This window comes from Cetorhinus maximus, chromosome 6, assembly GCF_964194155.1.
Source record: "Cetorhinus maximus chromosome 6, sCetMax3.hap1.1, whole genome shotgun sequence".
NCBI classification, from domain to species: Eukaryota; Metazoa; Chordata; class Chondrichthyes; order Lamniformes; family Cetorhinidae; genus Cetorhinus; species Cetorhinus maximus.
The window spans coordinates 128,280,998-128,296,016 of NC_135884.1; the positions used below are offsets into that span (position 1 = coordinate 128,280,998).

The 15,019-nt window shown below is 41.2% G+C and overlaps 1 protein-coding gene across 1 annotated transcript; it reads right to left on the reverse strand.

Moving 5' to 3' along the window:
* Positions 1-2,156: 2,156 nt before the first annotated feature.
* aprt (adenine phosphoribosyltransferase) lies at positions 2,157-14,710 on the reverse strand. The gene is made up of 5 exons (XM_078544482.1): positions 13,970-14,710; positions 4,276-4,379; positions 3,383-3,516; positions 3,194-3,272; positions 2,157-2,774 (listed from the first exon to the last, which is right to left on the reverse strand). The coding sequence occupies exons 1-5, from the start codon at positions 14,089-14,091 to the stop codon at positions 2,635-2,637; spliced, it is 579 nt and encodes a 192-aa protein (XP_078400608.1). The 5' UTR covers positions 14,092-14,710; the 3' UTR covers positions 2,157-2,634.
* Between the last annotated feature and the right edge of the window lie 309 nt (positions 14,711-15,019).

The following is a 15,019-nucleotide window of genomic DNA, read 5'->3' on the forward strand; positions in this document are numbered from 1 at the left end:
CAGTAAACATCAGGCATGTGAAGCAGATAATCACTCAGAAAGCCACTGTGCCGATGCAGCAACTCCCCAAACAAGCCAGCAAGATTTTTTACGCATTCTAGAGGACTTAGATTTCTTGCATGGCCCACTTTAAAAAAAAACGTCCGGTTGTCAGACATTGCCCGTTTTTGGGTAGCTAGATTTGAAGTACTGTACTGTAATAGGCCTTCTGAATGAACTACTGCAGTGCTTGTAGTGAAGATGATCTAACAATGCTGTTCGGTAGGGAAATTGGAGGATTTTAACTCAATAGTAAGGGAAAAGTGGTTTACCAAATTAGTTTGGTATTGACTTGGAGATCATCTTGAAAGTATTGTTGTTTTATACAACATCTTTCATGACCTTATGATGGTCCCAAAACACAACAGTCAATGATGTACTTTTGAAGTGTAGTTACTGTTGTCAGAAACAAGCTGAGCAACACATTGTAATGCCAGTCACAGGAATGTTGATCTAGCTCTTCAAGAGAGAGATAAGATAAAATTCAATATCAGAAATTGATCATTTGATTTTGTAGATGCAATTTAACTTAAAGTGGAAGCTACTTTAAGAATTTTGCTTGTGATGTGGATGTACAGGCAAGGAAGTATTTACAGCAGGTAGGCACACCTGATAGAACAATGGTGAACCAGTGGGTTTTTTACAACAATCCATCCGATTTTATGGTCATTCTGTGGTACTAAATGACCAGATGTGCCATGGTGGGACTCGGTCCCTAGGTTATCAGTCCAGTATCAATCATTAAGGTACTATGCCATTCACTCATTAAACACATTTAGAATGACAAAAGGCAAAATACTGCCGATGCTGGAAATCTGAAAACAAAACAAAAAATTGTGGAAAACCTCAGCAGGTCTGACAGTATCTGTGGAAAGACAGAGTTAACGTTTCGAGTCCATATGACTTTTCTTCAGAGCATTTAGAATGATCATCTTCAACCCAGCTGTTTGAGAACTCATGCAGCTGCTGCCCTTGGCCAATGCAGTCTAGATCAAGTGAATGCTTCAGAAAGGAAGTAAATAAAATGCTCTTATACCTCCCACTAGTATTCTGTGAAATAAAATGCACTGGGGACTACTTTCACATTTGCCAGTAGTGGAAAACTGTTGTTAGTAAATCAATTGCTCATTATACACTGTGCTTCAATGGAAAAGATGGGTGTACTATGTACAGTCACTTCCATTACCACAGAAAATTGTACCAAGTGTGACTGGAGCTTACGTCCAACTAACAGCCACAAATACGTTTTTTTTTTTAAGCAGTTGTATTTTTGCAGAGCTGAAAGGGATGCTACACCTGGATTCACAAAAATACTGTGGGCTGCTGACAGTCAAGGCTTGCCAATGCCCCAGCCTGCCAACATTGCTATGGCCTACAACTGGCTAATAACTCAACTGACACCTGCAGTTTGAGCTTGTTGGTCAGATTCAACCAAGACCTGTGCCTCTGTGACAAGAAAGGCAGGCACCCCGCTAACTGGCTGCCCAGTTCATAAAATCTACACAATTGTCTGCATCCTTCTGCAATATTTGCTTAATCAAACTTCTGAAAATCCTTACTATTTTCAATAAATTCCATTTGTTTATTTTTGGAACGTATTAATTTTGTGAAACTATACTTATTGACATACAAATAGTTGACATATACATTTACAAAATTGTAAATGCACACATGGGCACTAATGGAGGCCTGCAATCAATTTCAACCTTGTGCCACTGAAACATGTGCTCAAGACAGAGGTGGCTTGGTCAATTAAAGAAATGGCTTGTGGGTTTCCCCAACGACTCAGTTTCTTGAGGGAGTAGCAGAACCACAAAGCAAGAAAGCCTCAAACTCAAAACACCAATCTGTGCTAAGCCCTCAAACAGTTCTCAGCCAGAACAGAAGTGCAACAATTGGCCTCAGACTCCAGGGTTACAGAGGGAATTTAAAAATCATCCATGACAAGGGAACGAAACACCCATTGTCGTCAAATGAACTTCTCCCATACACTGCTGTGGCTCATGTAAATTAATAGTGACTTGGGTCAGGTACCAGAGGGCAACCAGCACCCATGGAACTTTAACTCAATCATTGCCTCTAGAAAAAAAGTGAACTGTATAAAAATACAAATTAGCTGTCTTCTTAAAAGAAATCACAAGAATTACCAGGGACTTCTCGATTTATTTTTCTAGAGTTCAATTGTTCAGTTTATGTTTCATTTCAATTTGTTTCATATGCATTCAAAATCTGGTTTTAAGCTGGATAAAATTAGAAGCTTTTAAAAGTTATGCAGTTTAATTTGAAGTTAGAACATCCATTAACTTATTTTAATTTTCTTTGCAAATGTAAACACTGAGGTATAATATTAACATGCAAGGGTGTAGGTCAAATAGGCTTAATTCTACACATTTACTAGATAATCAAACAATCAAAATTGGAATTACTCCATAGCAGTTATTTTCCACTGCTTTCACAGAATATGATAAAATGGCCAAATACTGAAAACAGCAAATAATTTTGAGTCAACCCTTAAGAATTGTAAGCCTGCATGGCCATTATTGAAAGAAATGTGAAGTAGTGCAAGGCAGTCCTGATTCAGCAAGATATAGTTGCTTAGAACTCCACGAGTGAGTGGACAGGCACAGAATTCAGTTTCTTCATGCCATTCAGTGCCTTAATTTCAATCACTACCAGACACTCAAGAATATCAGCTCCCACTTTTTTCAGCAATTCACAGGTGGCTGACAGAGTACCTGCACCAAAGAACAAGTATAGGATTAAATTATTAGTCTTTTTGAAAATAAATATCTGTAAGTTTATACTTGGTCAAGAATTTTTACAAACTTTTATACCTTTGTTTTGAAATGCAGTTTTAATTCAAAAATACACAGTATCCCTGCACTGCTACAATAACATTGAAGTCTTTCCACAATACTTCTGTAAATATAATGGCCCAGAATTTGCTAGTAAAATAACTGAGTTAAAGGTACACGCCATTATTAAAAATGGTAAATAACCCAGCAATTTGTGGCAAGGAAATTGGTGGGCAATGCGCACCACACAACCAGTAACCTTGCAAAAAAATCCAACTTAATGCTCAGGTGCCCCATTCCAGCAAATTCTGGGCCCATATTACTGTGTAAATGCACCACACAAAGCTAATCACACGTACCTCCAGTTGCAAGTAAATCATCAACAATGACAATTTTCTGATTTGCTTGAACAACATCACTTTGTATCTCAACGCCAGCCTACAAGACAGAAAACAAGCCTTTCAAAAGAATGATGACATTCTGACACTAATATTGCAAAGCTACAATATTTCACTTCTTAAAAATCAGGCTTATACATTAAGGATTACCTGTCCGTATTCTAAACTATAGCTTGCAGACAAGGTTGGTCCTGGCAACTTTCCCTTCTTTCGAACTGGCACAAAACCAATTCCAAATCTTTGTGCTAGAATCGGGCCAAATAGGAATCCACGAGCATCTAACCCTGTGAACATAAACAAAATTACTGCACCACGGCATTTAGCAGCTTGTAACATATACAGTAGCATCATTGCCTAGTAAACCAATATATACAAAAATTCCTGCAATTTCAGTGAGGACAGAATTTAATCTTTTATGGATGATAAAGACTACAGACAAAGCCCCTACATTAATTTATAGAAGGTGGGAGACAATTTGGAAATGTAGGTGACAAACTAAGCTTCAGCTATTGTATATTCCATACTGCTCTTGGGGTTAATTGGTATTGTATCTAAGACTTTCTTGTAATGTACACTGTCCATTAGTTTCTTCTTTCCCAAGTCTATACCAGTATAAATACACATGTCTATTTGAACTTTCATTTTATTTAGCTTTTCGACTTTTTCCTCTTAAGTTTTTCCCTTCATAATTTAAAGAAAAATCTCTTTCGCCTTACCTGAAGGCAATAACTCCTGTTGGGATATAGTTCCACAGGTGCTGGCAAGGCTCCATTACATCACTCAAGGTATGCAGCATTTAAACTACTAAGTGGTAGCTTCATCTACTAGGCCACTGGAGTAACCTGTCTCAGCACTGCCCAAAGAGTCTAATGAAACTCATTTTCCAGACCATGAGATGGCCACATGTGACATGGAACCATTATGAGAAGAGAGCCATCTTCACGCCACTCTTGAAGGTTCTCCCCAAGCCGTCTTGCTGTAAAAAGTTCTAATTTAAAAAAGAGGACAAAACCCCTTTTAATACAACTCATTGCCTGACTTACCAACAATTAAATCTATCTGGTGAAACTTTTTTCTCAAATGATCTTCAAATAGGTCAATAACTGCACTGAAGGCTTTGGGATCTTGCAAAAGAGGGAAGATGTCTCTGAAAAAGAGAGAGAGATGAGCTAAGAGCCAAAGTAAAAAGAGTGATAAGTAAAATAGAAATGCTGCACTAAGGTCAGTCAACATCCGTGGAGAGAGCAGATGAGTTAATATTTCTGATGTAGATCCTAGAAAAAAGGTGACGGGTTCTGAAAAGAGCCTACACCAGTAACACTAACTCATTCCAAATCGACTTGTTGGGCATTTCCAGCACTGTTTTTTGTTTTATGATTTTCAGCATCTGCAGACTTTCACTTTTGCAGAAGAGCAGCAACTGTGTTGCCATCAATTACAAAGATAGATTTTAACACGTTGCATATTTATAGATTCTGAGAGCAATTATTACTTTGAACATAGAAAGTGGATGGAGCTGACTCAATCACATCTACCTTAAAGCATTCATGTGGTGGATAAAAATAGAGAAACACTGAAGTTAGATGCACAAGGATCAAGAACTACAAGGCGTTCATTACTAGGTGGCAGGCAGACCATACAGAGCAAACAGTGAAATTCAGTTAACGAGTGATTTAACTAGGAATCCAGCAATTGAGTTTCCTTCCTCCAAATTTTTTTTAAGTACAAATGTATATGCCAGTCCATAGGAAGTGTAGTTTGCATCATTATTTAAAACATGTAGAAACACTAGTAAGTTGTGTTCCTGGGGGTGGTTAGAGGGACTGGCAGCTTTATAGTCAGCCTTGGAGACATTTCAGTAACTTAAAAGCCCAGGAGCAATGCAACACCACAATTTTTTTATTTATTCGTTCTTGGGACGTGGGTGTCGCTGGCTAGGCCAGCATTTATTGCCCATCACATTGCCCTTGAGGGCATTTAAGAGTCAACCACATTGGTGTGGGTCTGGAGTCACATGTAGGCCAGGCAAGGACAGCAGATTTTCTTCTCTAAAAGGACATTAGTGAACCAGATGGGTTTTTACAACAATCGACAGTGGTTTCATGGTCATCATTAGATTTTTTTTGTGTTAAAGGAAAGTCTACTTTTACAAATCACTGACTGCAGGCAACTATTATTCTCCTACTTTATACACAACACTAAAGTAGTTGTAGAATACCAGCAGTTTGAGTGCAAATTAATTTAAAAATTTTTATTTACATTTTAAGGTGGACTTATTCCAGTTACTAACTGAAATCACCAAAAAGCTAATGCCAGGAAATGCTGTGAATTTCATATTGGATTGCAATTCATGGGAGCGATGATTGATCTCCCCCAGGTGTCAGTGTTAAACGATTGTTTTCTCTCTCTTACAGAAAGGGTACAGAAGAGAATAACTAAGACAATACCAGAGGTGAGAGTCCCTAGTTATAAGGAGGGAAAGTACAGTAGTATGGTGGTTAATGTATTTATTGGGCTAGCAATTCAGAGGCTGTGATTTTAATTGTGTCACTATATAAAGTTACTAAATTGAAGTCAATAAATGTTGTACTTTATGGTCTGGCACTAGGCAAAAGATGACCATGAAACTTGCCAGGCTGTTGTATAAACCTTTGCCCTGCAATTAGGCTGCCATGTCTACATTCCCAATCCACAAAACTGTTACAGGCTGGTCCACCACCAGGGCAATAGACAAATTAAAAACAAGTAAAGGAGTTGGAACTTGATTCACTAGAACTGAGATGGCCAAATAAGTCAGTAATTACGAGTGCAAGGGCAGGATTTTATGGTCCTGCCAAAGTCAATGGACTTTTGAATGGCTCACCGCATCTTACGGCCCTGCCCCCACCGTGACGGGGCCCATAAATCTATCACCAAAAGAACTAAGGGTGAGGGTGGAAGATTTTTTTCAAAATATGGAGAAGGCATACCCAACCAGAAACAGGTGAAAGCAGAATGCAAAATGAGTTTTAAGAGATGGAAACATTTCAAAGGATAAAGGAAATGAATTAAAAAAAGAAATGAAAGTGTCAAAGAACCTGCACAGTTATGATTGACCACAAGTCCTTTGTCCATGCTGTAACGTTTCATGGTTCCATGATAAAGTCACTTTATTTTTATCTACTCTTCTCACTTAGTAACTGCACAGTTAAACCAATCTACTCAACTGATTTTATTTTAGCTAACCTTATTTTGCCTGACAACCACAAACTCCACCCCTACCCCCGCCCCACTTCACTCATTCCTCCTCCTCCATATGTAACCTTCCCATCAATGCCACTCGGAAACCAGTGGGTAGAATGTATGTATCAGAAACCCAAATTGTCCCTTCCCATAGTTCAAACGAGATCAATGTTTATTGGCAAAAACTGCACACTCAAGTCCATCCTGCTACTTTGTTAGGAAAAAGAACAGCTTGTAGATAACTGCTATTCGCTATTTAAATATTAAGTGCTTTCAATGGTTTTATTTACACTGTTTCAATTTTATTTGATTTTGGTCCATTGAGCAAATTTGATTAATACTTCACTAAGGCGACAGGTTATTCACAATGTTGAAAGATCCAAAATATTTTTATAAATCTGCAACCTGACAGAAACTAAGAGCAATTTAATTCCATTTTGGCAGCTGAAACAGGGAGCGCTGTTAAAATTGCTTCAGAACACTATCTGCACTGTTTCTGCTGAACGTCATCTTAACACAGGAACTGGAGTAGGGCAATTATCCCAGCGTATGTTCTGCGTGTAACTGAACCCTTAAAAAGTTGGATGAGGCACCTGCCAGAGACTTGTAGGCCCTGTGGATATTTAGGACCCTGACAATTAACATGACAAATCCCACCCAGCAGTGAACCTGCCAGTAAACTTAACCGGATTGGTCTCGAGTCACTGGAAATCCTATTATTGGAGATATTTGGATCATAGGAATGTGTGTGTAATTGTGCTGTTTGGATACAGAGGAGAATTTCCATCTTTCAGACTGCTTCTTCAAACAGCAAGCAGAGAAAAATTAGTAAATATTTTAGTGGTGGATTACATTATAAAATAAACTCAAACTATTAAAAAGAGAGAAAGAAGAAAATGGAAGACATACCACAAAGTACGTTTCAGCAGTTTTATTACTGCAACCTTTTCATTGAATTGTCACTGGATTTATAGCACTCTAAACTAAAATTATTTAAATATTGTAGTAATTAGATTAGTTGTCTCTCCCCCTCGCCCCAACCATAGGTCAATGCTATGGGAGGTGCTTCCGGTAGAATGATAGCGACAAGTATTGTAACATGCGTCCTCAATAAAAGTTACGTTTATCTGTCCTAATACTGCTCCTCCCTCAAGTTATTACAGATGGCGACGAGGATAAAACCCACTTATGCTGCAACGTTGCCTTGGTTTCTGCGAGTAACACAAAGTTGTAAAATACTTACTGATCATGCTGCTGTTCGGGAGGATTGATCTGTATGATGCAGATAATTGGAGTCAGTATGTCGAGAGTCTATTTCATTGCAAATGAAATTACTGATGAAAAGATAAACATAGTGCTATCCTGCTGGGTGTGGAAGCAAAACTTATAATCTTACGGAAACCTGGCTGCCCTGAATGTGCCCAGTATGAAATCGTACAACAAGCTAGTGGAGCTTGTGAAATCACATTTGTGGCCAAAACCATCTGGAATTATGCAGCGCTTCAAGTTCAACACGAGAGTTCGTGCTCAAGGGGAATCTATTGCTACCTTTGTGGCGAACCTGAAACAGCTGACCGGATACCGATAGCTCGGGGATGCCTTGAATGATATGCTGCGGGATAGACTTGTATGTGGGGTGAATGACAACGCCATATGCTTGCTGTAACGGACATTGATTTCGAATGCACTCGAACTGTCTCGCTAAGGAGTTTTTTTTTTTGCTCATGGGATGTGGGCGCGTCACTGGCTAGACTAGCACTTATTGCCCATCCAGTGTTGCAAAAGACACTCAGGATTTGCAGCACGTGAATAATGGAGCATGCTAGGCAAAAGCCTGCCACTGAGCATGGAGCAAAACATGGCACAGCAGACTTTTAGCACAATTCCGTCTACTGAATGAGTCAGGGATCCTAATTACAATGCGTCAGCTGACAAGGTACACATTTGCTATAGATATAGCAGGAATCATGGAGCAGACGTATGCAGATTTAGAGAGGCAGAGTGCAACTATTGCCACAAGAAAGGGCACCTTGCTAGACAGTGCAGAACAAAAAAAAAATAACAGCAAAGCAGAGAATGAATCCAATTGAGTCAACTGACACTGCAGAAGCTGATGCATACTCTGTATCATGTGACTACTGTTGAATCGGAGCCCATTGCAGTGACAGTGCAGGTGAATGGTAAACAACTGCAGATGGAGATGGACACCAGTGCTTCAGCTACTGTTGTTAGGGAGCACATGTTCAACTACCTCAGTGAAGGGAGTCAGCCACTGACATTGGAGTGCACGTCCGCCAAACTGAGAAACTACACTGGAGAGTCGATTCATGTCAAAGGCATTGCTGCTGTTTCAGTCTACTACAAACAGCAGACAGCCCAGCTTCCTGTTATGGTCATAGAGGGAGAGGGGCCCAGTCTTTTGGGTCGAGATTGGCTACAAAAAAAAACTGGTGAGAAATATTCCATTTGAAGTCCAATGGAATTCCAGCGCTTTTGCAGAAATATGATACTGTTTTTCAAGATGAATTGGGAAAACTGAAGGGTATGCAAGCTAAAATATATATCAATCCCCAGGCAACACCGCTCTTCAAGGCCAGGCCGGTGCCTTACTCACTAAAAGAAAAAGTGGAAAGTGTTGTGTAGGTCAGAAAACCCAGGGATAATTCAGCATGTCCAGTTTTTTGACTGGGCTGCACCCATCGTCCCAGTTGTCAAGTTAGACCAGACTATACGCCTACGTGGTGACTACAAACTGGCAGAGTAGCAAAGTTAGACAAATACCTTCCCAAAAATCAATGACTTGTACGCCAAGTTAGCAGGAGGCAAGTCATATGCAAAGCTAGACACGATCATGCTTATCTGCAGTTGAATTGGACGGCTCGCCAAGAGAGTACGTGACAATCAATACTCAAAGGCCTCTACCAGTACACCTGGCTGCCTTAGTTTCATACGCATGTGCCATTTTTCAGCGAACCATCGAGAGTCTCCTGAAGGGGCTGCTATGTGTGGTTGTGTACTTAGATGACGCCCTTGTCACTGGACTGACTGAAGCTGAACATTTCAGCATTTCCTAAGGTTGGCTAAAAGATTTATGAAAACAGGTGTGCATTTGGAGCAAGAAAAATGCACAGTCCAGGCATCTGAAGTAACCTATTTGGGCCACAAAGTGGACACTAAGGGGTTGCATCCTGTTGAAGACAAGGTCCAAGCCATTAAAGATGCACCATCACCCTACAACGTGACAGAACTTAAGTTATTCCCAGGGATGATAAATTATTACAGACGTTTCTTACCTAATCTGTCCACTGTGCTTGCACCACTCTACCTGTTGCTGAGGAAGAACCACTGCTGGTCATGGGGTTCACAGAAAGAAAGAGCCTTTAAAAGCAGAGAAGAAACTGCTTCATTCATCTTGTTTGGTGGTACATTATGACCCAGCTAAAGAGCTAGTGCTAACGCGAGATACTTCTCCCTATGGGAATAGGAGCCGTACTGTCACATCAAACGGAGGACGGATCAGAAAGGCCCATCGGCTACGTTTCAAGAACAGTCTCCAAGGCTAATAAGAGCTACTCCCAGCTGGAGAAAGAAGTGCTGTCAGCTGTGTTTGGTGTCAAGAAGTTTCACCAATACCTGCACGGGTGACATTTCACAATTGTGTCCAACCATAAGCCGCTGTCAGGCTTGTTCAGCAAGACAAAGCTATTCCACCCATAGCATCAGCGAGAATCCAGCATTGGACCCAGACGTTATCAGCTTACGAGTACATATTCAGGTACCACCCTGGCTCACACATAGCCACTGTAGACTCACTCATCTTCTGTTGCTGGACAGCCCTGCTAACACACCTGTTCCACAAGAGTTAGCGTTGTTAAATTTCTCGGATTCATCACCTGTATGCAATAAACCTCAAGAATTGGACGAGCAGAGACCCAGTACTGTCAAAAGTTAAAGACTTCATTTTACAAGGCTGGCCAAGTACCCTTGTGTCAGATGACCTGTGCCCCTTTTATTCCAGAAGCACTGAACAGAGTTGCCAGGACAGAATCTTGCTGCAGGGTTCCAGGCTCGTGGTCCCTTCCCAGAGCAGAGGGTCACACTTGGCAGAGCTCCATAGCACACACCCAGGCACGTCGAGGATGATGATGTTGGCATGTAGTTACGGCTAGTAGCCAGGAATAGATAGTAACATCGATAACGTGGTTAAACACTGTTCCCTTTGTCAGTAACGCCAGAAGCTATCTGCTTCAGCTCCTCTTCATCCATGGGAATGGCCTGGCTGTCCTTGCTTCAGACTGCATCTTGGCTATGTGGGACCATTTCTAGGCACTATGTTCGTGTTACTCATCGATGTACATTTGAAGTGGCTTGACATCTACAAGGTAAAAACACCAATTTCAGGTGCAACTATTGAGAAGCTACATCACTCCTATGGTTATACATGATTTGCCTGAGATTATTGTCTCTGACAATGGAACAGCTTTCACCAGTGTAGAATTTGAGAGATTCACAGACCTGAATGGCATCTGACACAAAGACTACTCCCTGGCATCCTTCATCAAATGGTCTCGCCAAAAGAGCGACCAGTATGAAGAAGTCGACTCGAGGTACTTTGGAGTCTCGTCTTTCCAGATTCCATCTGAGTTACTGCACTACAGACTACTACTGGCTCCGTGCCATCAGAGCTGCTGATGAAGAGCCGCTTGCGCACATGTCTGGATTTGGTGTTTCCCAATTTGGAGGGGGAAGGTGAGACAGAAACAAACTACACCACGACCTACACAGTGACGCTCGTACGTTCAAAGTAGGCGACCCGGTGTATGTGCGTAACTTTGGAAGTGGATCATGCTGGTCTCCAGGAGTCATCATTTCAGAAACTGGTCCATTGTCATTTCAAATTCATGTTGAGAACAAAGTAGTGCACAAACACGTGGATCACATTTGAGCAAGAGAAACATCTCAACGAATGCAAGATCAACCCGTGATTGATGTTCCGCTGCCAACCTCCGAAGTGTGTGGTCGCCCTACAGCTGCTACTCCTAACATATCAATGAGCGGTTAATACAGACACCCAGTTCCAGTGACCCATCTTTTGTGCAGCTCAAGACCTCATTGTTCCTGTTCCAGAACCTCCCTCAGAAGGGCTGCGTTGCTCTGACCGTTCCAGCAGAGCACCTCAGAGACTTAATTTGTAGTCATAGCCTAGAAGTGTTGCCAATGACACCAAGGGGCAGAATAATCCCCTAGTAATCACTTGGGAAATCTACCCCAAATCTTCTAGGTTTAGGTTTGTGTAAAAAAAAGAGAATGTTTTGTTCTTTGTAAACAAGGGAAGTTAAAGACAAGAGACATGACAAATGTTTTGTTAGTTTTCAGACACGTCGTTGTAGTAAACACAAGGAACTTAAGGGGGAGGAAATATAATAATTAGATTAGTTGTCCCTCCCATCAATCAACCATAGGTCAACACTATGGTTGGTGCTTCCAATAGAGAGATGGCGATCATGGTCATCATTACTGAGACTTGCTTTAAATTCCAGATTTTAATTGAATTTAAACTCCACCAGCTGTCATGGTGGGGTTTGAACCTGTGTCCCCAGAGCATTAGCCTGGGCCTCTGATTACTAGTTCAGTGACATTACTACTGACTCCCTCCAGAGGAAAGTCAACATGGAAGTGATGAAAGTAAATTGTGTTCAACTAACTTAACTGAGTTTTTCTTATTGAGGTAGCAGAGGGATGATGAGGGCAGTGCAATTGATGTTGTGTATACAGACTTTCAATGACATAGTATTACAAATTAGGCTCATTAGCAGAATTGAAACCCTTGGGTTAAAAAGGCAGCAATAGCATAAACAATTTTTTTCCTATACTTTAGCCATTGTGGTGAATGACTTTTTTTGCAATGGAGGAAGGTATACAGTGGAGTTATAGGGCCATTGTTGTTTTTGTTATACATTAATGACAGGAACATGGACTTGGGAGATACAGGGCAAAATTCTGAAGTGTGCTGATAACACAAAACTTGGAAGTGTAATAATTGGTGAGGAAGTTAGTAATAGATTTCAAGAGAGCAAACAGATTGGTGTAATGAGCAGACACATGGAAGATGAAATTCAACACAAGTTCAATGTTTTAGTAGAAAGAGAGGAGGTACAATACAAACTAGATGGCACAATTTTAAAGTTGGTGCAAGAAAAGGAAGAACTGGGGGTGTTTGCATTTTTGAAGCTGACAAGTCAGATTAACAAAGCTGTTAATAAAGCATATGGGATTTATAAATACAGAGCACAAAAGGCAAGAAATTATGCTAAATATATATACACAACACTGGTTTGGTCTCAGTTGGAGAATTGTGCCCAATTCTGGCCAAACACTCGAGGAAGGATGTGAAGACTTTGGAGACAGTACAGATGAGATTTACTAGAATGGTTCCAGGACTGAGGAGTTACAGATATGTGGATAGAATGAAGAAGCTGGTGTTGTTCTAACACCAAGAGAAGATTTGACAGCAGCATTTAAAACCACAAAAGGTTTTAGAGCAAATGGATAAACTGTTTACATCAGAAAGGTTAATGACCAAGGGCATAGATTTAAGATGACTTACAAAAGAACTAGAGAGAACAGGAGGGTCAATGACAGAGAGGATAGATTGGTTGACAAATGACAAAAACACAAGGAAAAACATTAGTATTTCAAATGTACTGCCTGGTAGGGTGGTAGCTACAGTTTCAATAATAGCCTTCAAAAGGGAATTGGATATATGATTTAAAGGAGGAAAATGCAAGGTCATGGGACTAACTTGATTGCTCTTCAAAAAGAGCTGGCACAGACTTGATGGGCCTAATGGCCTCCTTCCGTGCACTACTACTCAATGAACTTAGTTAAAAAAGTGACCATTGCATATGATATATATGATATATTGAGTCCTAACAAACAGCCATCAAACTGAAATCTGTCTCCAAAGATGCTGCCAGACCTGTTGTGTATTTCCAGCACATTCTGTTTTTAACTTGGGTAATGAAGTGGTTCTTGAATTCCCTTTGGATTAGTTAGTGGCTCTCTTACTTATAGCCCTTATTTAGATCTCCCTATTAAGTGGAAACATCTTCTCCACGCCCAACCTATTCAACCCTTCACTGCAAGTGGCCATGTGGCCAATTTACTGACTTCACATTTCAGAATCTTAAAGGCACTTTTTTAATACAAAATTAGCCGTGGGCATTAAAAGAAAGGAAGCCTGCCTTGTTTGCCTCTAAATCTGTCTTACAGTTACTCATTCAGGAGTCAGGAAATCCACTTCTCCTCCCAAGTATTACCCAACGAATCCCTACCACATTGTTTAACCAAGTGCCTACGTTGCCAGAGCTGATCGCTGTAAAGAGGTCTAAAGTATGGAAGCCCTTTAGCAGTGGTTACTTTGCAGTACCTCATAGGGGAGCGGCTGCATGGTCAGATGTACTGTTAGAGAGAGGAGGGGGGAGAAGGGAAGAGAAAGAAAATAGAGAAACTCACCGGAACAGGATGCCCTGGATGGGAAAGTTAGGATAAGATTTGATACCGTTGCGCACCAGCTGCAGCTTCTCTTCCAACAATTCCGACTCGGAACACATTTCCACACCGCCTCTTATAAACATAAAAGTTCAGAACCGACCTGCTGAACAAACACAAAAACCTTCTCCCTTCCGGATACCAGTTATCTAATGCAGGGGTGGGGTGGCATAAAGGTACTTAACTCGTGGGGCAGGCGTCAGCCCCAACCGCCAGAACGATTTGCGCCCGCTATTGGCCACCGGACCCAATGGGGAGGGAGGTAGGCAGTTTCCGGCGAGACAGGCTGAGGGGCGTAACACTGGTGCGGCTCAACATTGCATCGGATTCCTTCCTGTCAGAGAGCGAAATGAGTATAATCAGAGCAGGGAAGAGGTTTGTAGATGGTGGCGTGGAATTTCTGGCCGGTCTAGATAGCTACCAGTAAGAGACAAGGGTAAGCTTCGCTTCTCAGGTGCTCGGGCGTGGAAGAGGGGGACAGTCATGTAATCCCGGGATATGAAGTTGAACTGTCCCGCCACTTTTATCGTCTGCTTGATTGTTTGCGTGGATTAACCTATCGAAGCACCGAATCCCTGCTTAATGCATTCAATTCTCCATCCCTCTTCTAATATTCGCCAGTCTATCAGCTCTCAGGAAGGAGAGACCTGGTATTTGTGAAAGCAAAAATAAAAAACTGCAGATGCTGGAAATCCAAAAAAATTGGATCGCCCGGATTGGTCAGGACCTTCAGGCTTGTTGCTTAGTGACGGATCCGGTGCATTTTGGGAAGCCAAGATGGCGACTCCTATATGTGTGTATATATAATAAACAAAAAAACTGCGGATGCTGGAAATCCAAAACAATAACTGAATTAGCTGGAAAAACTCAGCAGGTCTGGCAGCATCGGCGGAGAAGAAAAGAGTTGATGTTTCGAGTCCAATGACCCTTCAACAGAACTGAGTGTAGTTAGGAGAGGGGTGAAATATAAGCTGGTTTAAGGTGGGGTGAGAGAAGTTGAGGGTGGGGTGGTTG